The sequence below is a fragment of the Erinaceus europaeus genome, chromosome 1 (assembly GCF_950295315.1).
Source record: "Erinaceus europaeus chromosome 1, mEriEur2.1, whole genome shotgun sequence".
Classification (NCBI taxonomy): Eukaryota; Metazoa; Chordata; class Mammalia; order Eulipotyphla; family Erinaceidae; genus Erinaceus; species Erinaceus europaeus.
Window position 1 is genome coordinate 151,502,453 of NC_080162.1, and position 27,348 is coordinate 151,529,800.

Below are 27,348 nucleotides of genomic sequence, written 5' to 3' on the forward strand. Positions count from 1 at the left end.
TGGGACTGAGCTTATGAAGATTTCAGCCTGACTCTTCTGGACTCCCCTCCACTCCCTCCCCTCTGACCCATCCTCTCCCCCCCACCCCACTGCCCTAGTCTCCTCTCCCGCCCTTTGATCCCTGCCTGAGTCCCCTGGGCACCAGGTGACCCCTAGTGTGCCCGCCAGCTGAGCGTGTGTCTTGCCTTCCTTTGAAGGCAGCTGGGGATGGAGTGGTGACCTCTGAGAAAGGACTTTGAGGAACCATGTTTCCTGGGGCTGCTGATCTCCACCACTGCACAGAGGAGGCAGCCTCTCACAGCTGCAGACCCGTTTCGATTTACCGCCCATGTAATTGTTGCAATTAGCGCTCAGTGTGTGGTGCTCACTGTACATGGGGCGGACTCCACTGGGGGGTCTGCTCCACTGAAACCCCTGTTGCAGTCTCCATGGGCCACACTGGCCCAGTACTGGCACTGGCCACCTGGAGATGACTCTGGGAGTGGGCTGCTCCCCTCTCCCCCAGGTCAGAGCTTCATTGCTTCTAGAATGTACCATGGAAAGGTACTGGGGGCAGGCAGGTGAAGAGGCACCTCCCAGAGGACCCTACCTCACCTGCCTAGGTCAGTGGTGGTGGGATGAGAGGCCAAGGAGGCCCCCAACTGCAGACGGTGGCCCAGAGGTGGCCTGGAGGTGGGCTAGGGTACTGGCCTGACTGGTTGCTCAAGGCAGGGTGGACAGAGCTGGGATGAATAGTAAGGACCTGCAGCTAAGCCCACCTTGCCACCATGTGGAGGGCTCCTCCCAGAGGTCCTGTAGCCTGCTGTTTGCCCTATGTGGCTAGAGGGAATGCAGCCCCACATCTGATGAGAGTGGGGGTCTGCCCACACACAGGTCACCAGCAGGAAAGCAAGTGTGATCTTGACCCTAGTCTATCCTGTCCTCCTCCAGCTCAGAGAGGATCCCCTTAGGGGGCTGGGGATCCCTCAGGCATACAGTGCTGGCTGGGGCAGACTGGAGCAAGCTTGGAGTGTGCTTCTCACTGTCCCTTTTCTTATCTTTCTGTGTCAGCTTCCTGATGTTCCTTGGGGTGTGTTTGGGCTTGAAGGGCCTGTGCTGGGCTGTTCTCATGTGCCTGAGCTCCCTGGGATGCCTTCAGCTCCCATAATGGTTAGAGCAGCCCCTCTCCATTTCATTTTGACCATCTGGGCACTGAGACCTAGCCAGATGCCCTCGGTATGCCAGGGATGTTTGTGGGCCTCTTACTGGTGGGCAACAGCTTATGGGGCTTGCTCAGTACCTAGGGGCAGTCAGTGGCTTTTGTGCAGCCACCATGGGGACCTATTGAGGGATGCTTACTTCCCCTCCTCTGGCCTAGTGGATCCAGGTGCTTTTGCCTTTGCCCCATCCCCCTGAGCAGGATGCCTGGGCAGGCTGGGCAGTGGGCTGGGCAGCAGCTCTGCTTGCAGTGCAGTCCCTGTGTTGGGGACTGTGGGATGGTGGGGGAAGCAAAGGAGTCATGCTCTCGGAGTGGCTGCTGGGGTCCTTGGAGGTGGGTATCCCCTGGAGTATGGGCTGCAGATCTCAGAAGGGAGGCCTGCTGGTTAAATTGGGGTGTTGCTGTCCTGCTGCCATCCTGGACTTTCCCAGGGCTGGGAACCCTCTCTCTGAGGTTCCAGGCTGATGCTAGGGTTGCTGCATTCTGTTTCCACATGTGTGCAGGGCAGAAGGCCTTCCCCTGGGTGGGCTGAAGGAGTGGGACAGTTGGGGCACCAGATGGGGTGCTGCCCGAGGCCCCACGCCCAGTCCTCAGCCCTGGAGGCGGCGATCCATCACTGCTGGCTGGTGTGCACTTGGGCCGCTCCACTTCACTCCAGCAGACGCTGTAAAGGGCGTGCGAGCAGTTAAATCTGGAGTCCTGCTTTCATAAGGGAAAAAGAAAATGCTGAATTAGGTGCCACAAGCGCAGCCACAGCGATCCTTGAGCCTTGCATAAATTACAGGCATGCTGCAGGCCTCTACTTTTATGTTTGTCTCGACTGTGCTAATGAATTATTCCACCAGAGTTGGTGTGGGAGTGTGTGCTGCGTGCACTCTTGCCCACACACGCCTGTGTATGTACATAGCAGGACAGGCCTGGTATCTCTGGGAGAGCTGTGACCTCCAAGTAGCTGGGCTGCTCAGGTGACATGACATAGTGAGGCCCCAGGCTTGCCGTGTCCCCCCCCCCCGTTGGATGAGGAGGGTGAGAGACTGGCCAGCTGACTGACAGCGGGCAGGCAGACCCAGACTGGGGAGGGCTTCCTGGAGCTTAGAGGGCAGAGGGTCTTGGGGATGCATGAGGGGCACAGGGGCAAGGAAGGTGTGTGAGCAGCAGCAGCCTTCTTTCACCTGGAGTTCCATGGGCGAAGGACACGTGGGCTCTGACTGCTGAGCGGATCAGGCTGGAGCCTCCCCACTGTCCCCCCTCCAGACACTGGGATCCTGCGCTGCTCCCAGAGTGTCTGCCTGCCCCTCTGGCAGGCTGCCCAGCCCCTCACATCCTCTGTGTTTGTTGGCCTATTTGTATTGCTGTCCCCTGAAGTCACCTCTTGCTTTCCAGTGGCCTGTGCCTCTGCCCTGAGCTTGGGCCTGGTGTCCTGTGCAGCCCTTGGGGCTACCCTGCCACAGTGTAGCTCTAAGGACTCAACATCTCTGTGTGTGTGGGGTCAGATGGGGCTGGGGAGGCCTGGCAGGTTCAGGGGCTGCTCTGTGACCAGTGGCATCCATCCAGAGGAGATGGTAGGGAGGCCTCCCCTGAGGCTGGGACACGCCTGCCCCCATGGCTCTACAGAGTGTATTAAGAGTCTAGGGGCACCTGATAGGCATCCCTTGGCCCACTGCTGGTGGATTTGGGCCCTAAGCCAGGGCATCAAATCCTCAGGGCCAGCATCTGTGTGCCCTCAGGCTGACACTACAGGAACCCCAAACTAATCTATACATTGTGTGGGGCCCTGGATGTCTAGCTGTGGACCTCTCAGCCCCCCCGCCCCCCCGAGCGCTTCCCACCCCATCACCATGCTGGGGGTCTAGGTCTCTCAACTGCCTCTAGCTTCCTGTGACATTTGGAACTGGTACCAGGCTCTTCAGCACACTCCTGACTGGGCACTCCTCACAGTGGCAAGGGAGCAAGAGAGTACTTGGTGTCAGAGCTGTGGCTTGGAGTGTTGCAGGCCAGTGGCAAGTCCTGAGAGCACCCTGTAGCCAGGTACTGCCTGGTACTTGGTACAAGTACTTGCTCTCACCCTCCATGGAGGAGGCAGAGCAGCCCACCATTGGCTGTGGGGTCCTGGCTTGTGCTAGGCTCCTGGGAGGGGTGACAGCTGAGCCTGGGGAGGTGGGCCCCTGGCCCACCCTGCTACTGTATTCCTGGTTCCTGGGTTGAACACTCTCTCTATTGAGTCCTAAGTGCTTGACTCCAGGGAAGGGCAGATGAGGCTGTGTGTGCCCCAAGGCTTGGTGGCCAGCACCCCTAGCACAGAGGCCCCCTCCCTTGTATACTGCTTCCATGTTTGTATACTGCTTCCATGTGGCCCTGTGCTGGAGTGATAGTGGTGCACTGACCCCAACCCCCAGGCCCTGCCAGCCAGTCATGTGGCTCAGAGCTTCCTGACTTGTTCTCTGCTCTTTCGAGGTTTTGAGGGCATGAATTGGGCACTGGTACTTGGGGCCCAGATGGGCACTTCAAAGAGCAGCCTGGGCTGTGTTTCTTCTCTGTGTCTCCTTGCTGCCTATCTTTACACTTTGTGGTGGTAGGTGGGCTGTTGCTGGCTAGGGCTGCCTCTATGCTTTGTTGTCCATTAGACCCCTTCTTGGTACCCGGGGGACCAGCTAACTGGTGTGTATGTGTATGTTCTGGCCCTCTGGGACTACAAGTGGAGAGAGGGGCACTAGGAGGGAGTCAGGCTCAGCCTGATGATCAGGGTCTGAGCTGCTCACAGTCCAGAGGGTCCCCTGGGCGGAGTGTGGGAGCAGCCAGCCAGCTGGTCCTTTAGGCTCTTTTTCTTTAAAATCTGCAACTGTAAGGAATATGCCACCAGTGCTTTTTGCACCTGTGTGACCCCACCACACCTGAGGTCTCTCCCTCTCCCTCTCCCTCCCCCTCCCCCCACCTCTCCTTCCCAATGTCAAATAGAGACAGAAGGAGGAAGAGAGAAAGACCACGGCACAATTCTGCCATTCATGATTCTGCCTCTGTGGTTCATGTGTGCCCATGTGGTGGCAGGGAATGGAATCTGGGTCCTTGGGTATGGTAGCATTCACTCTACTGGCTGAGCTATCTCCTGATCTTGTGACTTTAAAAATATCATTATAGGGGCTTGGTGGTAGTGCAGGATCAGACCTAGGGCCTTGTGCATGTGCAGTACTGAGGAGCCAGCTCCTGGGCCTTTCCTTATTTGATAGTCTAGAGAGAAAGTGCATGTAAGCACATGATACTGGGAAACAGCACAGTGGTTATACAAACAGCTTTCATGCCTGAGGCACCAAAGGTCCCAGGTTCAATCTCAGCACCACCATAAACCAGAGCTGAGCAGTGCTCTGGTCTCTGTATCTTTCTCAGTGTCTCTCTCTTTCATTAAAAGGTGAATATTAAAATAAACTAAAAATAAAAGTAAGCACATGATGCCAAAGCACCGCTCCACCACTCACAGAGCTCTACTTCTCTCTGTGCTCCCAGGTGGTGTCAGAGATGGAACCTAGGGCCTCGTGCATGGAAAATAAGTGCTCTATGACTGAGCCATCGCCTGGGCCCCATGGTGTCATTTTTGACCCATTTATTTCCAGGCTGTTACTTAATTCTCAAACCTGTGCCAGTCCTGTCCTTGTTAGTATAGTGATGAGTATCCCTGCCTGTCAGACATGTGCCCCTCCCCCCCCTTTTTTTGCAAAGCGTTGTGTGGCCACTGCTTTCTCACTCAGTTCTGCTTTCTCACTCAGCTCCCTGCATGCATGTCTGTGGGTAAGGGTTCCCTTGGACACTCAGCTGTGCACAGCACCCATGCAGTGAGCAGGGCCAGGGGCCGACCATTGGGTGAAAGTGGGGAGGGTCCTATAAATTCATGACCTCCATTATGCTCAGCTTTTTTTTTTTTTTTAATGCCTAGCTCTTGTTGGTACTTACTAAGGTCTGGGGGGACCAGGCCACTGTTTTTCTCAGTTATGGAGAAATGCTTTAAAATGTTCTATTATGCTTGTGAATTTGTTCATTTCTCTACTTGCCCCTTCTGCATTTAATATTTTGAGGTCGTTTTACTGAGTGCAAACCAATTTAGACTTTATATCTCCCTGGTGATTGAATCTTTTAATGTTATGAAATGTCCTTTTCTCTCTCTCCAGTAATGCTTCTTGCCTTCAAGTCTACTTTCTCTGATACTAGTGGAGCTTCTGAGACTCTTCTGTTACTGTTTATATGTAAAAAGTGAAAGATTTCTGCTGTTTGAAGAGAAACCAGAGTGTATATGTGTACATGCACATCTACTGAAGATAAATACAAATAGCATATGTAGTGACTACAAATACATGAATGAACTTTCAGCCTATCTTAAGTATGTTTAGATTATTATTATTTTGGTATTTCATTCTGTTTATTTATTTTTATTTTTTATTAGAAATTTAATATTGATTTACAAAATTGTAAGATAATAGGGGTATAATTTCATACAGTTCCTACCATTAGAGTTCTGTGTCCCATCTTCTCCATGGGAAATTGCTGTATTTCTCCCAGGGTCACCAATCTGGGCTGATTCTAATATATATATATATCTCCCCCAGTTTTCCAATGGTCCTGCCTTCACTTCCTTTTAGTTTACCCCTACACCTTTTTATAAGTATTATTACTTCCAGGTGTCTTTTTTTTTTTTTTTCCCTCTTCTTTCTCAGATAAGCAAAACTATGTCTGGCTTCCTCTGGTGTTTTCCAGATTCATTTCCCTTTCATTGATGGTATATAAACAAGATTCCTGATGACAAATGCTTTGGGTCCTGGTGGAATGGGGGTACAGAGCCCTCTGGTTTACTTCCCCTATCACTTACCCCTTTAGGAGTATGGGCCAACATTCTTTTTGGGGTGGAGCAGGTGGGAGTTCTGGCTTCTGTAATTGCTTCTCTGCTTGACATGGGCGTTGGCAGATTGATCCGTACCCCCAGCTTGTTTCTGTCTTTCCACAGTGGGGTAGGGCTGTTTAGATTATTTTTGTATACAGTGTATAGCAAATTATTGGTTTAGAAAAGTATTGTCCTAAATTGTTTTTAAAAAATATTTATTTATTTCCTTTTTGTTGCCCTTGTTGTTTTTATCGTTGTTGTAGTTATTGTTGTTGATGTCGTCATTGTTGGATAGGACAGAGAGAAATGGAGAGAGGAGGGGAAGACGGGGAGAGAAAGACAGATACCTGCAGACCTGCTTCACTGCCTGTGAAGCGACTCCCCTGAAGTTGGGGAGCCGGGGGCTCGAACTAGGATCCTTAGCCCTGTCCTTGTGCTTTGCGCCATGTGTGCTTAACCCGCTTTGCTACCACCAAGTCCTCTAAGTTGTTTTCTTTAAAAAATTGTTTACTTTTAATGTAATTAGGAGTTTATTTGGGTTTTAATCTATTATCTGGACTGGCATGGCGATATAGCTCACCTGGGAGGGTGCCTGCTTTCTGTTTTGTAAAACACAAGCAGGATTAAGCCTGGCTCCTATTAGACTCAGGGAAGCTTCCTTGCTGTGGTGTTCCTCTCTACCTCCCACCTTCTCCCCCCAGAAAGAAAAAAGTCAGCCCAGAGCAGTGAAGTCCTGGCAACAACAGCAGCAGCAACAAAAATCTATCTTCTTACCATATACTTTTCTTTGCTCCATCCATTCTTTCTTTCTCTGGAGCATCTTACTCCATTTGCTCCTCATTTAACCTGTTATGTAGTCAGCCCTGTGTGTCTTCATCTGTGGATGGAAAATCCATGCTGTGCAGCTAGACTGATGGCAGTTGCATCTTTCCTGAACAAGTGCAGACGTTTCTTCCTTGTCATCATTCTCTAAATAATGTAGTATAGCAATTACTTATGTAGCACTTACACTGTACTTACATTCTACTTGGTGGTAATCTAAGTGTTTGTAAAGAATTTAATTTATAAGGGAGAAGGAAACATGTAGGGGTGCTGGGAATTAATCCTGGGGACTCCTGCTACCCTCTGAGCTTTCCCCATCCCCCAGCAGCAATAGCAGTACCCTAGGTGTAATTTAAAGTATACAGAGGGGTACATGCACTTATGCCCATCTCTTGTCAGGCCTTCAGCACCACATTCTGGGTGTCTGCAGGGGTCCTGGAACCAATTTTATTTATTTACTCTTTTTTGGTAATTTCTCTAGTGGTTATGTGCATTTTGTTTGATTTAATGCAGTGTCTAGGGATGAACTCAGGGCCCTGTGCATTTGAAACACCACTGAAAAACTTCCTGGATCTGTTTTCTATTTATGCACTTTCTCTCTCTCTCTCTCTCTCTCTCTCTCTCTCTCTCTGGAAGTAAATGAGAGAAAGGAGAAAGATGAGAGACACCACAGCACTGCTTCCACCATCCATGGACCTCTCTGGTGGCACCCATGGTGCTGCCACATGGTATCAGAGCTCGAACCCAGACCCTCAAACTTGGGAAGGTAAGCTATCTCCCAGGCCTATAATAATGTGTATTCTTGACTTCTCATTGAGGAGTTTTAGAAGTTCACAGTGCTCACCTCCCAGGCACTCTTACAAACGTGATAGCATCCCTTTTCATGGTCCATCTAATTCAGAGTGGGGAATGTCCAGCCCGTGGACCATGTAATCATGTGGTCTGGACCTGCCAAGGCAACCACAAGCACAGTTCAGAATTTAATAAATTTAGAAACGTTTTCCATAGCAACACTAAGTACTAATTAAAAAAAAAAATTCCTTGTTGTTTTATTGTTGTAGTTATTATTGTTGTTATTGATTGTGGTAGTTATTGTTGTTATTGATGTCATCATTGTTGGATCGGACAGAGAGAAATAGAGAGAGGAGGGGAAGACGGGGAGAGAGATAGATACCTGCAGACCTGCTTCACTGCTTGTGAAGCGACTCCTCTGCAAGTGGGGAGCCGGGGGCTCGAACTGGGATCCTGATGCTGGTCCTTGTGCTTTGCGCCATGTGTGCTTAACCTTCTGTGTTACTGCCCAACTCCCTAAGTGCTGATTTTTAAGTTGATAATTTTGCATGGCCTGATAATGATATTATAAATATCCAAATGACCCTTGGCAGAGAAAAAGATTCCCTACCCCTGATCTAACTCATTTAATTTTCATTCTCCACATGCCTTCCCAAAACATTTATTATTGCCAGCTTTTACTTAGCTTCACCTGAAGATTTAACTACTACTACTACTTTTTCTTCTCCTCCTCCTCCACCCTGCTGACAGGATTATCTCTAGGGTTCTGTGCACATTTCTACAACTGATGGATTATTATTATTATTATTTTCTGGGAGAAGGTAAAAGAGAGACAGAATAAGAGGAGAGATACCATACATTTTTGTCCTCTTGGCTGTACTTGTTTGTTCATCTTTGTGAAATCTGTTTCTGACCCCAACTGCTTAGGCCTTTGTTTCAGGTATTTTTCTATCCTGAAAGTCCCTATTCCTTCTCCTTCTCTCTCTTTGCCATCAGGGTTATTGCTGAGTCTCAGTGTCTGCATGACTAATCCACTGCTCCTAGTGGATAGGTTCTCCCTCCTTCCTTCCTTCCTTCCTTCCTTCCTTCCTTCCTTCCTTCCTCCCTCCCTCCCTCCCTCCCTCCCTCCCTCCCTCTTTCTTTCTTTCTCTCTTTCTTTTTATAGGACAGAGATCAATTGAAAAGGGAGGAGGAAATAAAGAGGGAAAGACAGGCTGGGCCGTGGCACACCTGGTTAAAAGCACGTAGTACTGTGTACAAGGACCCAGGTTCAAGCCTCTGCTCCCCACTTGCAGGGTAGATGCTTCACAAGTGATGAAACAGGTCTGCAGATATCTATCTTCTCTCTCCCCCTTTGCACCCCCTCCTCTCAATTTCTTTCTGTCCTATCAAATAAAATGGAGAAAAAAATTGAAAAAATGGCCACTGGAATGGTAGATTTGTAGTGCTGGTACCGAACCCCAGCGATAACCCTAATGGCAAAAAGAGAGAGAGAAAGACAGAGAGACACATGCAGCACTGGTTCACTATTCATGGAGCTCCCCTCTGTGAGAAGGGTAGAGGCTTCCACCTGGTTCCTTGCACATGATAATGTGTGTCCTCAACTGAGTATATCATTTTTGGCTCCTCACCAGTCTCTTAAGTATTTTCAAAGTCTCTGCAGAAATTTATTATTATTTTTTTGTCCTTGAACAATTCATCATTTTAAAGACCAGATGGCCTGGTCCCTAAATCACTCCGTTTGACAGGTCTTTTCCTCTCTTGGGGGTCACACATGGTTTTTCCATGTACTTGGTTGTTGTGTGTTGAGTGACAAGGTTGTATGTGAGGCTGTGGTAATAACTGGGGTGGCTTCCAGCAGGCAGGCTTGCCAGCCAAGTGGCTAGGGTGGTGTGGAGAGTGGCCAGAGTGAGGCTTGAGTAGGCCCCTCGGGACCAGACCAAGCATAGCCTCCAGGGTGGGTCTCTGTTCCTGTGGACCGTGGGGTGGGTTCATGGGGTGCCCAGGTGGGCTCAGCTGGAGCAGAGTAGAAGGTAGAAGACCACCCCCTACTCCACAACACCAGGGCCTAGTGGGATTAAGCAGCTCTTGGTAGGACAGTGTTGCTGCTGGGTTTAGGGACACAGAGCCTCTCAAGAGCCCCCTTCTCCCACCTCCACTGCTCTTCTTGCAAGGTAGCAGAGGGGTCACATGCGCTTAACCTGCTGCGCCACAACCTGGCTTCCATATCCAACACCTGGCTCCCTCCTTTTTTTTTTTTTTAAGGTTTTATTTATTAATGAGAAAGCTAGGAGAGAGAGAAAGTACCAGACATCACTCTGGTACATGTGCTGCCAGGGATTGAATTCAGGACCTAATGCTTGAGAATCCAATGCTTTATCTACTGCGCCACTTCCCAGACTATTCTCTCTCTCTTTTAAAAATAATTTTTATTAGGGATTATTTAATATTGATTTATAAGATTATAAGATAGCATGGGCCTAGTTCACACCATTCCTACCACCCCAGTTCTGTGTCCTCTCCATTGGAAACTGCATTAATTCTCCCAAGGTCACAGATATGAGTTGACTTTATTTTTTATTTATTTTTTTTTTTAAAAGAATTTATTTATTCATGAGAAAGATAGGAGGAGAGAAAGAACCAGACATCACTCTGGTACATGTGCTGCTGGGGTCGAACTCAAGACCTCATGGTTGAGAATCCAATGCTTTATCCACTGTACCACCTCCCGGACCACTGAGTTGACTTTATATCTATCACTCTTTACCTCTATAAATCTATTTTTTAAAAAGATTTTATTTATCTATCAGTGAGAAAGATAGGAGTAGAGAGAGAAAGAACCAGACATCATCTGGTACATGTGCTGCTGGGGTCGAACTCAAGACCTTATGCTTGAGAGTCCAATGCTTTATCCACTATGCCACCTCCCGGACCACTACAAATCTATTTATATTTATTTATTTATTTTGCACATTTTTACTACAGTCCTTCCTTCACATCCTTTCTAGGTCACCCCTACACCCATTACTACTTCCAAGTGTCTTTTCTTTTTTCTTCTCTCTCATAAGTGAAACCATGTCTGGCTTCCTCTGGTGTTTTCCAGATTCATTTCCCTTTTATTGATGGTATATAAACTAGATTCCTGATGACAAATGCTTTGGGTCCTGGTGGAATGGGGGTACAGAGCCCCCATTTACTTCCCCTATCACTGGTTTACTTCCCCTATCACTTACCCCTTTAGGAGTATGGGCCAACATTCTTTTTGGGGTGTAGCAGGTGGGAGTTCTGGCTTCTGTAATTGCTTCTCTGCTGGACATGGGCATTGGCAGGTGGATCCGTACCCCCAGCTTGTTTCTGTCTTTCCACAGTGGGGTAAAGAGGTGAGGTTCTGGGAAACACTGATGAGATTGTCTGCCCACGGGGTTCAGGATGGACTTATAGTAGCATCTGCAACTTGGTGGCTGAAAGTCAGTAAGTTATAAAACAACAAAATATTTGATAAACAGGAACTCAAAAGTAGGAATAGAGCATATGAGAATAGAGACCCTTAGGGTGGAAAGAGGCTAGGAAGTCTATTTTAGGTATGCTCCTAGGGACCCATGATTTCAGTAATCTTTGCTTGAGCTTGATAACTAACATGTAGGTGGACTAGAAATATTTTCTGGGAAGATGGTCTCAAAGTTGAGAATAGAACTATGAAGACGGATTAGGGCAGAGTAGCTCTCAAACTTGAAGAAAATATATAATTACAATTGACTGTGGGGCCAGGCGATGGTTTATCTGGTTAAGTGTTCTCATTACAATTGACTGTTTACCACATCAATCTGACCTGGAGCTCATATGTATTCACTTTTTAAAAATCATCTTTATTTTATTTATTGAATAGAAACAGTTAGAAATCGAGAGGGAAGGGGGTGATAGAGGGAGAGAAACAGTGAGACACTTACAATCCTGCTTCACTGCTTGCAAAGCTTTCCCCCTACAAGTGCAAACCAGAGGCTCAAACCTGGGTCCTTGAGCACTGTAACATGTGCACTCAACCAGCTATGCCACCACCCAGCCCTGAGCCCATATATATTCATATTTAGCACAGGAGCCTGTATTATATCCGAGTCCTTGTCAGACTGAGTTTAGTTCATAGTCACAGCTGAGAACATTCTATGCTGCACTCATTCCAGGACTAGCCTCCCTTTGGATGGTAAGCAGTCTTTACTGTTGCTAGTTTATAGTGAGGGTAAGATCCTGGAGAGACCACAAAAGGGCATATGATGAAGTTCTTGATGGAAATGGCCAGTGATGGAGGAGGTCAAGCCCCATAGAATCTGTGGAGGAATCCAAGGACTTCCTAATTAGGATCCTGACTTCTCTGTGTGCTTTCTGCGGAGGGGGTAGAGCTTCATCTCCCTCTGCTGAAGGCTTGCTCCTGCTCAGCTGTGGGAGGTAGTTTAAGGCTGGAAATGCACTTGTCCCTGGCACTGCCTGCTTTGTACTATCTGTGGGAATTGGCAGTGGCTTCTTTAAGACCATTGATAATAACTGTTAACTTGACTCCCTGTGGAAGCTGTTCACCTTTGCCAGGGTCTGGGGAGCATACACTGGGGACCATGAGGGAACCAGGATCCTAGGCCCTGTATAGCCACTGCATGACCTGGAGTTCTTGGTGCTTGCACAGGCAGACTTCCAATTTGAGGATTTGGTCTAAATGCATAGAATTGATGTAATTTGCAATGGAAATCTATAGCTGTACACAAGGACCATAAATCCAGAAACTCCTAATCATTAAATCAATCATTTGTTGTTCTGCCTGAGTATCTGTCTGCTGGGCCTGCCAGGAAGGAGCCCTGGCCTCAGAGATAAGCCCTGGGTCTGGGCTCCCATGGTGTTTCTAGCCCAGGGAACTGCAGGAGACTTTGCTGAGACCCAGCCTAGCAGAGTGACACACTGCCCTATTGCCACTTGTCCAGGACGGCGTCAGGACAAGGTTGGCTCAGGAGGCTGGTGAACACTGTGTGTTGCTGCTTTACACATTCTGTCCTCACCTCTAGGGGCTGAGTCCCACCTCCCCCAAATGAGTTCTGGGCCCAGTTCTCTCCTCTGGACTCTGTCCAGACCTGTCTATCTTTGCCTGACCTTGACCCAGTCCTGTCCCCAACAGCTGCACTGTTGGGGGAGTCAGGGGCAACTCTGGTCCTGCCCCCCAGACCCCTTCTGGGATATGTTCTGGGCATCCACAGGCTGAGCACCTGGCTATCTGGGACTCTTGTTCCTGGCATTCTGCCCTTCCCAGCTCATTGAAATTTGAGGACTTTGAGAAGGGAGTTGAGGGATGTCCCATCCATCCAGTCTCTGGTCATTTGAGGACAGGGACCGCTTTGCCCTGGGGCCCCCACTTGCATGGATAGAGAGGCTCCCTTCGGAGGGCAGGGCCCCAGGGCTATTCTCTGCCACCCCTGCTCCTAGCATGCACTAGTGTGGTGGTGCTGTGCCAAGGACTGTGAGCATCCTTGCTTCATTTCCTTCCCACGGGGACTCCCAGCATTGGCGGCCCTGCTGGGCACAGGCAGCCCCTCCTAACTATCCTCTTAACAGCAGCAGAGCGAGTCAGCGGTGGCAGCTCTGAGTGCTCAGGGACTTGGCCTCCACTGCTGGATGCAGTAGCCCACAACACCATGTGCCACAGCAGCCACTGCACACTTCTGAGGAGGTGGCTTGGGTAAGGCATGGTGGCAGCTGGCAGCAGGGGTCCCTCAGCCCTTCGAAAAGCCACCCACCACCCTGAAGAAATGTGCATTGACGCCTGACTGCAGTCTGCTTTCTGGGCCAGGTGCTGTGAGTGGCTTGCTTCTAGGCTGAGAGTCCCCTGGCTCTGAGTCATGCAGGGAGGGGGACGCAGGAGAGGCATGTGGATGCTGAGTGTGGGAAATGCCACGGTGTGCCACCTGGTGGGGAGTGGGGGAGTCAGAAGCCCTTTCCCTCTGGCTAGGCCTGTACCCTCTATTAGCACCTCTGACATCCTGGGCCCCCAGAGGTGAGTGTAGAGAGTGAAGATCTGGCTGTGGTGGCTGTCAGGGACCTGGGACAGGCGACTTGAGTGTCTAGTGAGGCAGAGGGGAAAGGACTACCAGTCAAGGCTCTGAGTGGCATTGCTGCTGTCTCTGTGAAGGGGGCTGTAGTGTCCTGAGTACTAATGACTGCTGAAACTAGGCCCCATGCCTGATGTCTCAGGGTAAGCTGTGCTCCCAAGGGAAGGCCTGCCTCTTGAGTGAGGATCTCAGTCACAGCTCAGAGCTGAACGCCTGGCTATGCTGTAGGCGCCTGGTCCCCTCTTGGGCCTGCCCAGGGTACCTCGAGGAGAGGCTATCAAGAGAGGAAGAAAAATGCTAGGGGAAGATGACCAGAGGGCTCTGAAACCCAGTTCTATCAGGATGTGGAGAGAGAAGGAAAAAAAGACACTCAGAAATAGTAATAGGTGTAGGTGTGACAGAAAGGAAGAGAAGGGGGCCAGGTGGTAGCACACTGGGTTAACCACACATAGTATGAAGTGCAAGGACGGAGCAAGGATCCTGGTTCAAGCCCCTGGCTCCCCACCTGCAGGGGGGTTGCTTTGCAAGCAGTGAAGCAAGTCTGCAGGTATCTATCTTTCTCTCCCCCTTGCTGTCTTTCCCTCCTCTCTCAATTTCTCTGTCCTGTCCAACAACAGCAACACAATGGGAGAAAAAAAAAAGATGTCCGCTAGGAGCAGTGGATTCATAGTCCCCCAGTGATAACCCTGAAGGCAAAAGAAAAAAAAAAAGAAAGGAAGAGAAAGCAGCACCATAGAAAAAATGGGCAAAAATATAGATAGATACATAGATCATCATAGAAATAATACTCAACCTATATCTGTCACCTTGGGAGAGCCACTGCAGTTTCCAATGGAGGGACTGGGGACACAGAACTCTAGTGGTGGGAATGGTGTAGAATTGTACCTCTGTTATCTCGTAATTTTGTAAACTAATATTAAATCACTTAAAACCAAAAAACTATTAAGAACCTCCCCTCACCCCAGAAGCTCTTGGCAGCCTCAGTGGAGAACTTTGCCCCCACTTCCTACTCCTCTCTTGTCCCCTGTGATCTGGTGATGTAGAGGTGACCCTGTAACTGTAGGGAACAGCATAGGGTTAAACATGACAGTCCATTGCAGCTTGGTGAGTGACAACAGGATCCTGGTTCCTGATGATAAGGGCATAGAGAGATCTGGGGGTAGGGGTGACGCCCCAGACCCAGCTTGTCCTAGGTGGTAGTGTTTGCCATGCATCAGCTGCCTGGTCTCTCACATGGGGGTCTTCTTGGAGTCCGGCAGGAGGGGGCTTCCCTCATGGTGTCTGTGGAAGATGAGAGGGTCACCCAGGGGCACTGTGGAAGAACCCAAGCTCCCCTGCAGAGTCTGGGGGAGTCCTATGCTGGACTTCTGGATGACCCCCTAGTCCCCGACTGTCTCCTGGGAACTGCTCCCTGGTCACCCTGAGACTGCGGGGCAGGTGGAAGCCCAGCAGGGAGGAGAGATGACAACAACAGGGAAACCAGGGTCTGTACCTCTCTTGGTATCGCCCTACCCTCTTCCTTATTGGGGACTATCAGGACTTGCTCCTTAGACTGTGCACATATGGTGGCAGGTCCCCACCCCTACCAGGAGACCAAGGGTTCCCATGAGGGCTTGTGGTTGCAGCTGTTGGTGCCTGTTTGGGGACAGCATCTCTGTGTTTCTACCTGTCCCTGCCCCTGTCTATGAGACAGCTACTCCTGAAGCCCTTGTCCTCTGGCCACTCCCTTCCCAGCCTGGTCTGGTGCCCTCAGACCCTGCTGCTCCTCTGCTCCTCACTTTTCACCCTTCCTCTTCTTCTCCCACCTCCACCTCCCTCCTTCCTCTCTCCCTGCCCCTGCCTTCTCTTGTCCCAGGTGACCTCTCTGTCTCTCCCTATCCCCCCTCTCTGCAGACTCCACAGCCCAGGGGACCTGTCTGCTGCTGTGTGCTTGGGTGCGTCACCTGAACCAGGCACTGTGCTAGACTGGAGGACCTGAGGGACAGGGTGGGCTGATGGCTGAGTTTGTGCCACTAGAGCCCCTCCAGCCATAGCCAGTGGTGGCCCTGGGCCCCAAGCCTCCGGTCTTCAGGGTCTGAGTGTGGGAGGCCCTCACTGCTGTGCTGTATCCATTCACGTATAGTCTTCCAGGCATGGCCAGTGGTTGCCTTCTTAGAGCTGTGCCGGGAGCCAGAATCTTCCCAAAGGTGTGGCTCCCCTCTATCTCCAGCTGCCTTGCTGCCTGGCCCTGACCCTGCCCAAGTCACTGCTGCCACTGAGACCCAGGGACACTCTTGGGGACTCTTCTCTAAGGCTTGCTCACTGCCCCTTCAGTGTCCCATGGGAGGTGAGAGAGCCCAGGCAGCCTAGAATTTGAGGTGGTCCCTGTCACTTCTTACACAGCATCATCTGCAGGCCTTTGGGAGCTCTCTGGTCCTGACTCCGAGGAAATAGATCACGAGAGCAGGGTGGTTGGCTCTGGCAGTTCTGTGCCCTGACCTTGACACTTGTTTGGGTGCCCTCCACCTGGGTGGAGGTGTGTAGGATGGAGGATCGACCATGGTATAAATCCCACATGGCGAAGGCCATTTGACTTCCTTTCCTTGGGCAGCTGCACCCTGTTTCACAGAGAGACCTGCAGCAGCGCGAGTAGAGAGCAGTCAACTTCAGACAGGTAGGATTGAGGTGTCAGGTGTCCCTTGGGGCTGGGCAGGACATGTGCTTTTGGTGCTGGCCCGTAGCCCTGGAACTTTGGTGGGTGGAAGGGCATGAGCACGAGGAGAAGGTGTTCAGAGTAGGCTTGTCATGCGTATCTGGAATGAGTGACTGAGGGAACGTGTATGGGGATGTGCTGGTGTTGGTACCACAGGTCGTGCTTCCGTCAGCTTGCTGGCCCAGTCTGGAGCACCAGTTTCTTCTCTGACCTCTCTGGTAGTCTGCTGTGCTATAATAATAATAAACAGTCATTAATATTTTTTATTTTTTAGGTAGAGTATGAAAGAAAGAGAGAGACCACAGCACTGAAGTTTTCTTCATTGCCATGGAGGCCAGGCTTGTACCTTGTTTGGGCACATGACAAAACAGTACACCTTTCAAGTCAGCTATTTCACCAGTTCCTGTGCTTTTATTTTATTATTTATCATTATTCAATTATTTTATTTTTTAACCAGAGCACTGCTCAGCTCTGGCTTATGGTAGTAAGGGGATTGTACCTGGGCCCTTTTTTTTTTTTTGCCTCTGGCATTAAAAACTTTATATAATTATTATGCTATCTCCCCAGACCCCACTGTTGTGTTTTTAAAGTTTTTCATTTCCACTGTTCTCTTTTGAAACATTCTGTGTCTTTGATCACTTAGTTCCATGCAGGAAGTAGCAGGGCTTTAGGCCACCAAAAACAGAGGCTAGAGTCCCATGGCCTATGGCTGCAGGAAGGTATAGGCTTGAGCCTGGGACTAATCCTGCTGTGTTGGCCTGGGGCATGTCTCACATACTTGTGTGGTGGCCTTAGCCACCATATCTGCACACTGCACACGGTGCTTCAGACACAGCATCCACCATGCTTATAGGGTCCTGGGCCTGCCCGGCTGTGAGTCTGAAGTAAGTTTGACTTTTATTCTATGCAAATGGCAAATTTGAAATGACAAGGACCAGACATCTGTCCCAGCTGAGGTCAGACTAGGTGCTGGAGTAGTGTGGTGGGGAGAACCCCAGCCCAGCCACTGGCCCATGCTTTCTTTTGGAGAAGGAGGAAGGGAATGTGTGGCCCAGGGTGTGTCTGTTTTTTCCACTCCCCCCACCTCCTTAGCTGCCATTGTGCTGTCACCCCGCTGCTCTTCCTGCACTCTCCTGCTTCTGGGTGGGGCTGTAGGAGGCTGCTTTCTGCCTGTGGGGCAGTGTTTAGGAGGGGAGGAGAGCCCCACCCCCGGACGTGAGCCCCACCCCCATAATCTATAGTGACTGTCATGGAGCAAACTGCTCCCATTTCACACAGACGGGTCAGGTGTCAGCACGCGATCGATGGCTCTGCACAATAATTATAGGAACCCGCGGCTGGTGTTGCTTGAGTGAGTTTGAGAAGAGTAGGGTCTCAATCTTACCTCTAATAGGGCCCTGACAGTCGGCGGTGGTGTCGGCACTGCGTGGCGAGCTGACAGTGTTGTCATTAAACACCAGGTAGTGCGGGACAGCAAAGAACAGGCCGCAGGGGACAGGCGGCTGATAACGGCTGTTTGTCATCACTGAGCTGCCCACACTGTCAGGCTGCAGTGCTGTCTGATGTATCGTCCGCCGGGGGATATGACAAGCCTCCGGAAACATGCTGCCAAACCCCCAAGTCTGTTCCCACGGTGAGCCCTGGGTGGAGCTTGCTGGTCAGGGCATCTGGCCTTGGTGGTGTGGCAAAGACTCCTGTCTTCCTGAATGGCTTTAGGACAGCCCTTGGGCTGGGCCTGGACATCCATCAGACACTTCTCTTCAGGACCTTGCCTGCACTGCCCGCCATAGTCTTGCTGAGGGCTCTGGGTAGCCGGGAATGGGGGGAGGGAATGAGCAGAGGGCCAGTTCCAGGGGGCCTGCCAGCACTGATTCCATAGGCCTGCACTGCAGATGGTCTCGCTTGCAGGCGCTGATCACTGGCAGAGCCATGTGCTGAGCTGGGGGGCCATGGCCAGGCTACCCCAGCGTTGGAGGTGTGGGAACCATCAGCTTGGAAAAGTGGAGTGATTTATTAGACTCATAAAAATTCATACTCTGATTCCAGTCATCCCATTGTAGCTTGTTAAAGCTGTTTTTGGCAGCTCCTGCCGCGCTTCCTGCCTGCTGCCATCGAGCTGTGTGAATACCCATCTCTGCATTGGGAGGTGGGGTAGGAGGTGGAGTGTGGTTGATCTGGGCCAATAGAAGTCCATGCCTCATCACCTGCCTTCTCTCTGCACTTTTGGGCCTGGGGTGCTGGAGCGAGAACACAGAACAGCTCCCCTGTTTGTGCAGGTGGGGGGCTTTGGGTGTAGAGTCTGGGTTCCTGTCCTGTCTTCTGGGATACTATCCTTTGTGAGAGAGCCTTGGGCCCAGATTCTCCTGGGCAAGGTGCTTTCCTCCTCTGGATCTCAGTCTGCCCATCTGTGCATTGGGCATCTGTACTTGCCATTTGCTATTCACTCTGGGTGCCATGTGGCAGGCATGAAGGGACAGAGACTCCCCTGCCTCTGATGGGGAGGTAGTTCCACCAGGACCTTTTAGCCCTTTCTGCTCCTCCCCTTCAAATAATAGGGGGTCCCAAAGGTGGGGGAGATATAGAGACCAAGGTGGAGGAGATACAGGGACCAAGCCCCTGAAGAACCTACTTCTGTCTCATCATTGCAACACAGTGGGGCTCCCCCTCTAGTGCTGCCCTGGCTTATTAGCCACCCACAGGGCTCAGTCTAGCATGAGCAGTGGAAAGTATCTTTCATTGCCACCCATCACCCATGGCCCCTGGCTGCCCCGTGACACTGTGCAGCTGACCCACTGACCACAGGGTCCAATGTGGAGGTGGAATAGTCCTACCTATGCTCAGCCTGGGCCATTCCCTTTCTGATGGCCCTGGCTTCTTTCTGTACTAGCGTCCAGGTAGGAGGCCTAAGACACTGCTATTGGCCCTGGCCCTTGCACCTGCTTGATGCAGAGATCTCTGACTCCTTAGCACTCTGAGTGGGTGTGAGCCCTGAACTGCGCTGTCCTTGGTGCTGAGTGCTCTGGTGCCTCCCCTATCTGTGAGCCCATCTCCTAGCTTGTTGAGGTACACACAACTCATTTGAGGCGGTGGGGGGTGGGGAGTAGGGTGAGAATACTTGAGAATGTATGCTGGGTCAGCATTGGGACTGCTCGCAGGTCCCTAGCACCTTCTGGGGACACCAGGACAAGGTTGGGGCCCCAGACTGGGATATGTCCTTGTTTGGGCTGGAACCCCAGCACTAGGACACCCTCTCTGAAGGTCCTGATGTCCAGCCTTCCTTGGTGTGGAATATGAGGCAGTGGAGGCTTTGGGACTGCCCTGTTCAGTGAGAGGGAGCCTGGCAGACAGAGTGCTACAGGATGGGTGCACCAGTCTCTCTTCTGGTCAGCTGGTCCCCTGCAGGGCTCTCAAGGCAGAATCTTTTTTTTTTTTTAATATTTATTTACTTATTTATTCCCTTTTGTTGTCATTGTTGTTTTATTGTTGTAGTTATTGACATTGTTGTTGGATAGAACAGAGAGAAATGGAGAGAGGAGGGGAAGACAGGGGGAAAGAAGATAGACACCTACAGACCTGCTTCATCACCTGGGAAGCGAGTCCCTTGCAGGTGGGGAAGCCGGGGCCTCGAACCAGGATCCTTACACTGGTCCTTGCGCTTCACGGCATGTGTGCTTAATCCGCTGCGCTACTGCCCGACTCCCTCAAGGCAGAATTTTAAGGGGCTGCCCCCCTGGGCTGAGCCATAGGGTCCATGCTCTTTCCTCTCCTCTCTTCTCCAGAAGCTCATCCTGCCCTATGGGCGTTCATACCTGTCCTGGTCCCAGTCAGGGGTGTCCTGTCTGGGTAGAACCCTCTCTCCTGTGCCTTCTATGTTACCTGCCTAGACTTTGCAGGTAACACCTGCAGGTTAAGTGCACATGGCACAAAGCACAAGGACCTGCGTAAGGATCCCGGCTCGAGGCCCCAGCTCCCCACCTGCAGGGGAGTCGCTTCATAAGCGGTGAAGCAGGTCTGCAGATGTCTATGTTTCTCTTCCCCTCTCTGTCTTCCCCTCCTCTCTCTATTTCTCTCTGTCCTATCCAACAATGACAATATCCATAACAACAATAATAACTACAAAAAAAAAAAAAAAAAAGACTGCACCTGCCTGTATCCCATTCTGTGAGGAGAGCCCAGTGGGATTCCTGGGCTGAACCCCTCTAAACAGCAGCGGGTTGTGTGTGTGGGCAGTCTTTACCTCAGCCTCCTGCTGAGGTGGGGCTAGGGAACAGGGAGGGAGCATTGTCAGTCTAGGACAAGATGGTTAGTTTGTCCCTCAGCTTCTCCTTCCCTCTATCTATAGAAGCTCAGCCATAGAAGCCTCTCCCTGGGGCCAAAAAACTAGATGCCATTCCTGTTGCTGTTGGCCCTGGCACAGGGCAGGAAGTCACTTGGGGTCTTGATCTAGTATCTAGAAGTGCCCAGCCTAATTCAGCACAGACCCATGGGCCCTGGGATGGGGCTAGCAGTCAGGGGGGCCTGTGTGCACCAGGTAGGGGTTGGGGAGAGGTATAGAGTGGTTGGGGTAGGGACTATGGGGTGGTATCTTTGTGTTTTGTTCTGTTTTTACCAGAGCACTGCACAGCTCTGGTTTGTGGTAGTGCAGGGGATTGAACCTGGGACTTTGGAGCCTCAGCTATGAGAGTCTGCATAACCATTATGCTATCTGCTATCTACCCCCCCCCCCCAACTTAGGGAGACCACACCTTGGTGGTATCAGGTGTTCATTCCCCACCCCGAGCATGTTCCTGGGACCCTCCTCTATAGTCGCAGCCCATCTGGCTCCCTTCTGGCTGTTTCTAGCAAAAGTGCACATCTGGGGAACTGCTCACCTCTCCTCAGAGGCCCAGTGCAGCCCTGGCTTCAGCATTTCCTGCACCAGGGAGCTGACTCAGGGAACACTGTTTGGTGGACAGGCTGGTGACCCTCATGGTGAGCAAGATTCAGGACCTTTGCCATAACACTTCACCCAGGGCTTGTGCTTCAGGCCTGGCCCTCAGCCCTGAGCACAGAGAGCCAGGACTTGTTGCCAACGTGGCTGTGCTCCACTGCATGCTTTGCTGGCCCGCAGCCCCCAGGCTGTGTGACACTCAGAGGCACCTCTGCAGGGCCTTGGAGACAGGGCAGCATCAGTGAGGCCCCATCCAAACACAGTCTCCCTTCTGGCTGAGATTCTGTGACTTCTTCCAAGGGTGTGCCAAGTGGGGAGAGAAAGTTGGCAGCCCTCTGCACCCAGCCTCCAGGTCCTAAACTTACCTGTGGTGGAGTGGAGGTGCCCTGGGGCCCTTGTCTACATGCTCCCCCGAGCACTAAATTTCTTTGAGGGGGTAGGTGAAGGCCATGGTGGGGAGAGGGTCACAGCCCAAGCTGGCCCCTAGCTTGTGTGCTGAGCAGCTCCCTCCACCAGTTCTCTGGGGAACCCTGTCACACCTTACCTTCTGGGGACCTTCATCTATAACCCCAGTCTGCATGCCCTGCTCGCTCGCTCAGCTCCACCCTGTGCCCATTATGGTATGGAGTCTGGGTGAAGGGGTGACTTGAGCCTGACACTTGCTTCTAGGGTCTCCAAAAGCCTTCACTTGACCCCCATTTCCTCAGGGAGAAGCCAGGCCTCCTGGAGCTGCCTGTTTATCTCTGCTCTGGTGTCTCTTCAGAGACAGGGAGGACCTAGGCCTTGCTCTTCCTTCCGCCTGGGCCCCTGCCAAGCCCCTCCTCCTCCCAAGTGGGGTGATGTTACTACCAGCTGCTTCCTGTGGGTCCTGCTGTGCTGTGCTCCCCTAGACCACCTAGTGCCCCCTACTGGAATGAAGGACACCAACCATGGAGCTGGGCATTGGTCAGGGCTAGTCTCTGTAGCCATGGGTGGTTAGAGGTGCCCCAGGAAGAGACTTTGCATTCGGAATGGGGACGCACAACCCAGGGCTTACTGGGACCTGATGCCTCCCTGTAGGCACAGCGCGGTGCCATCTATTTGCACTAGTGCCAGCTCCCCTGAAGCCTGCCCCACCCCCCAAGTTGTGACAGAACATGACACGGGCAGGCTCCTGGGTTAGCATGGAGTTTGGTGCATCATCAAATACTGCTCTTATAGTTGGAGAGGCAGCTCACTGGAAAAGGTGCCTGTCTTTCCATGCATGCAGCCCAGGTTTGAGCCCAGCACCACATGGGAGATGCTGTGGTACCAGAGGAAGCTCCAGTGCTGTGGTGTTACTCTCTGTCACTGTCTGTCACTCTGTCGCTCCATGTCTGAATGAGAAAGTGGCTTGGAGCAGTGAGATAGTGCATTTGAGGCTCTGTCTGTGCTTAAAGAAACCATATTAGACTGGAAAGAAGGCCCCTCAGATCCCAGAAAGTGTTGAGAGTCATGGCAGCCTGAGGGAGGAGGGCAGTGTGGGGAAGAGTAGCCTGGCTGCCCAGACCAGAGCCCTGGAGTGAGGATGTAGCTGTGGGCTTAGGCACAGAGATGAGTATGGCCAAGAGAGGCTGAGGGGGTGGGGCCCGGGGTGTAAAGAAATGTTGGGTACTGTTGACTGAGTGGAGGAGGCCATATCTGGAGAAGGTTGGGTTGTGTCTGTTTAAGGATGGAAAGCCTGACTCCCTGCCCTTGGCTTCACTCACCTGAGTGGCCTGGCACCCTTCCTTCTGGAGCCAGGGTTGTTTCCTTGGGCACCTACAGACGACAGGGTCTGAAGTTCTCCTGACTTGCTGTTCTGACACAGTTGCCTGCGTGCTGATTCCAGCACCTCCATGTTCAGGCACTGGTCACTGGCCCATGCTCAGATTTCTTGTTCCAACAAGAGTGGAGGACATTGGTGGCTGTGCCCTTGCCTGGTGCCTTCAGCTGTCTTCTCACTTCTGGCTGATCCTCAGGGCACAGGACTTTCAGAACAGGACCAGGCATCCCAGCTGTGGGCAATTCTACTGCCTTTTTTTTTAGAAGGGAAGGGAGGGGAGGTTTACTTATTAACAAGGATAATATATCTCTATATATGGGGGGGGGGTGATACATCCACAACATCACTCTGGCATATGCAGTGCCAGGGATTGAACTTAACATCTCATGCTTGTGAGTCCAGTTCTCCACCTGCTGCATCACCTCCATAGCCTTCTGGTTTCTGGGTTCCTGGGGGTCCCATCTGGCCTGTTGCTGGGTGAGATCTAGAGGTGGACAAAGCATGGATGCTGCCTTCTGGCCCTAGCCCCTAGGTGATGGGGTGAGCCACTTCAGCTCCCCTTTCCTGATGGGGCCATCCTGGACAGCCATGCCAGGGACACTCACCACTTGCTGAGGGACTATAGGGAGCAGTGTCACTGTCCTAGATGATGGCTTCAGGGAGCATTTTGCTTTGTATGAATTTCATCTCATTCATTAAACAATTATGAAATTAACAGCTCATTTTCTTCTTAGTTATTTCCCTTTGAAATTCCAGGACAATCTGAACTCCCTCTTAGCCCCTGCTGTTGTTAGCAGCCAAGCTAACACTCAGGAGCCTGATATAATGCGTGATCATCTGCTGGGCTCTGCATCCACTCTTCCGTGGGCACCACCACTAGGACCTTGTACCACACAGGCCCCAAGACTTCTGCCACCCCTGCTGCCACCCTGGGCTCTGTCCCCAGGACCAGGGCAGTGAGCGTGGGAACTGGGCAGCATGCCACGTGGCTGAGCTTGGACCCTGCTGATGGATGGGCTCATATCCCACTCACACATGACGCCAGCAGTTTTTGCAGCCCGTGCGCGCCAGTGCGGTAGTAAAGTTTTTAATTAGGAAAGCTAATGAGATCGATTAGTCATTAGAAGTGACCTCCAAGTGGTGGAGCGCACGGGGCTGTGTGTGCGGCCCTGATAACGCAGCGCCCGGGCATCGTTGGCAATAAAGGCGCGGAGGGTTTGATTTGAGTGAAACGTGCCATGGGGAATACATCATGCGGAGAAAAAAAATTACAACCCTGGGAGCCTGTAATGAAAGGAATTAAACCAACATCCTATCTAAATAACATGATTATCTACACACACCCTTTGCCAGTGAGGGGTGCTGGGAGCTGGTGGCCATGCTCGGGGGGGGGGGGGGGGGATGCTGCTCTGCCTGTGTCCAGGCGGCCTAGCGCCCTCCCAGTATTCCTGTCCTCTCTCTGCCTCCTTGGCGGTCACCCACACTTGCCCCCTCTTCCCCCATAGAGCTCACTGTACCCTCATTGGCTCAGTGCCTGTAGTTTTCTCTCCAGAGTCATTGTCATGAGTGCTTTCACCTGCCTGTGTCTGGGGCCTAGGGGTCATGAGGAGAGGAGTCACAGCTCATTATGTGGCCAAGAGGGCAAGACAGCAATCAGAAAGTGACAAAAGGTTGGCAGAAGGGGGTTGCCTTCTTACTTGGTATGTTTCCCAATTGATAATGGGACACCAGTAGCTGAAACACCAGATCAGTTTGTTAAAACCCTGCTTTTGCAGTGGGCTCATGCCACACAGGACTGACTGTCATGGACGCTGATGCTGCTGATAAAATGCAGTGAAGCTAGATCCAGAGCTCATGCTCACCTGGGTGCTGCGTTTCTGGGAGGCAGGGTCTGATCTCATGGGTGGTGGGGATGGGGGTGGGGCTTCCTGGAAGGGGTGGTTGGGAGAAAGCTGTGCTGGAATCCTGAGGTGTAGAACCAGGGTAGTTGAGGGGGTCACTTATGCTGGGACTGGGAGCACATTGAGGGGTGGAGGCGGCCCCAGCACTGCCCAACCCTTCGTCTTGCTCTGCACAGTGATTCCCTTGAGCAGTGAGGGTCTAAGGTGCCCAGGTGGTGGGCAGCTTGGGAAGTCAGGAGGGATTGTGGGGGGTGGGCGCATGTGGCTCTCCCTGAAGGAGCATGTTCTCAGGGTAAGCTCAGTGGCTCTGAGGCCAGCTGAGCAGTAGCAAAAAGAATCCTCCTACCTTGAGATCTTAGTTAGAACAAGCTATTATTGATTTTCATTGGTCTTCCCTTGCTTGTAAGGCCTTGAAAATTCAATTCAACAAACATTTAGTTATTGACACCACTGTATGCCAAGTGACCCCCCCCTTCACTTCCTAAGTGTGTGTGTGTGTGTGTGTGTGTGTGTGTGTATGTGTGTGTGTGTGTGTGTGTGTGTGTTGGGGGCAGTGCTACTCACTGTGGCTCCTCAACAGAGCTGGGCACTTCTGTGGCACATGGCTCACTTTGGTTTTGTTCCACATCCCTTCTGCCCCATCTCCTTCTGAGCCACTGCCTCTGGAGGGAGGAAAGGAAGGAGAGATAGATAAATAGGACTATAACTGAAGGGAGACATGTGTGTACTCATTCTCCCTGCATTACACCTTTACAGTGTGACCCCATGTAATAAATACCCTCTGTGCCCACATTCCTTGGGTCCCACAAGTGGGTGTGTGGAATCTGTACTGGCCTAGTAGAGGGTAGATCCTCTGGTTTGGGGACTCTAGAGGTGCATCCTGGCCTTGGAGGTAGGCAGAAACTGTGTGGGTGCCTTGGGTTGGGGGAGTCTTAGGGCAGAGGCTCTGGACAGATGCTGGCTGTGGGAGGGCTGGATATGGCTGGAGGCCCTGGGTTCAGGACTCTGACATGATGTGATTAGTAGTTGCTGTCCCCCTTACTGTCCTCACAGCAGTGGTTCCTATGGGCAAGTAGCCAGGCAGACCTGGTGGTTGTGACTGGAGGCTTGTGGGTTCTGGGAAGGTGCAGTCTTGGGGCGGTAGGGGACAGATGATAGTCACGCAGTCTGCCTATTCCCTCAGGGGAGAGGGGCTGTGGGACTGGTGGTGTGCTAGTGTGTCTACCCTGCCTCCCCTCATGGGCCCCCAGGCTCCAGGCTTTCTGCTGAGGGTTATAGTCCTTCTGTGAATGTGCACAGTGTTCATCTCTGCCCAGCCTTCTCCACTGATCAGCCATGAAGTCCTGGTCAGTTTGGGGTGGGGTATCTTTTTGGGTGAGTCCCTGCCTGCTGCTGGGGTAGCTGTAGCCCCCTCCCACTCCACCCCCAGCAGAGCTCTGGGGCTAGCTGGTCAGTCCTGAGAGGCCTGCATTCCTGGACCATGTTAGCTTTAATTATCTGGGTAGTTAGAGCTATAGATTATGAAAGTCGGGCAATTAGATGTATTCCTTGAAGCTGTGGAGAAATTGCTAGCTATCAAGTGGAAGGGAACTCGAGCAAAACAGATCCCTGCTAATTGTGTGAACTGCTCAGCAGCAAGGAGTGCCCCGGGTGCACCTCAGCTTGCAAAATGCTATGAAAAGAGCAGCGTGTCCGAGCACAGAGCTGCATAGGCACCTGGGGTTCCAGAAGGAGGCGAACCTCCTACACTGAGCTCTCTGTCCATGGGGTGCTCCAGACAGCCTGGGGGTCTTGGTGCTGCTGCAGAGGGTTGGCCTGTGGGGCTATCCTGACCCCTGCTCTCCTGGGCTGGCAGGAGGAATACCCACTGCTAACCACCTGTGTCTGGTTTTCCCTACAGTGTCCAACCTTCATGCCCCACGGAGCCCTGTCACCAGCAAAGTCATCAAGACTCGCTACCGCATTGTGAAGAAGACTCCAGTGTCTCCTCTCAGCGTGTCCTCCCAGTTCCCTCAGTCTGGGCCCTCCTGGCGGACACGACGCATCTCCTTGTCCAGGTAAGAGTTCCCAGCCGGGCCTCTCCTGTGGAAGTGCTGGCCTCAGCCTGTCAGCAGGGGAGACACTCTGGCTCTGCTGCTCACCAGTTCCTGCTGTGTCAGCTAAACACCAGATACACGGCTGGCCTGTGTGCGCCACATGCACACACACAGACACATATGCAGGATGTGGACACACAGCTTGTGCACAAGCTGTGAGCTGACAGGAGTAGCCATGCCCGGGCAG

General features: G+C 51.7%; 1 protein-coding gene across 2 annotated transcripts in view; it reads left to right on the forward strand.

The window, feature by feature from the left end:
* Positions 1–27,348, forward strand: part of ZC3H3 (zinc finger CCCH-type containing 3) — an 87,799-nt gene that overhangs the window by 8,741 nt on the left and 51,710 nt on the right. For both annotated transcript variants that reach the window (XM_060198272.1, XM_007515991.3), the window contains exon 4: positions 26,966–27,122. In XM_060198272.1, the coding sequence (XP_060054255.1) occupies positions 26,966–27,122 (157 nt within the window). The remainder of the gene's footprint in view (positions 1–26,965; positions 27,123–27,348) is intronic.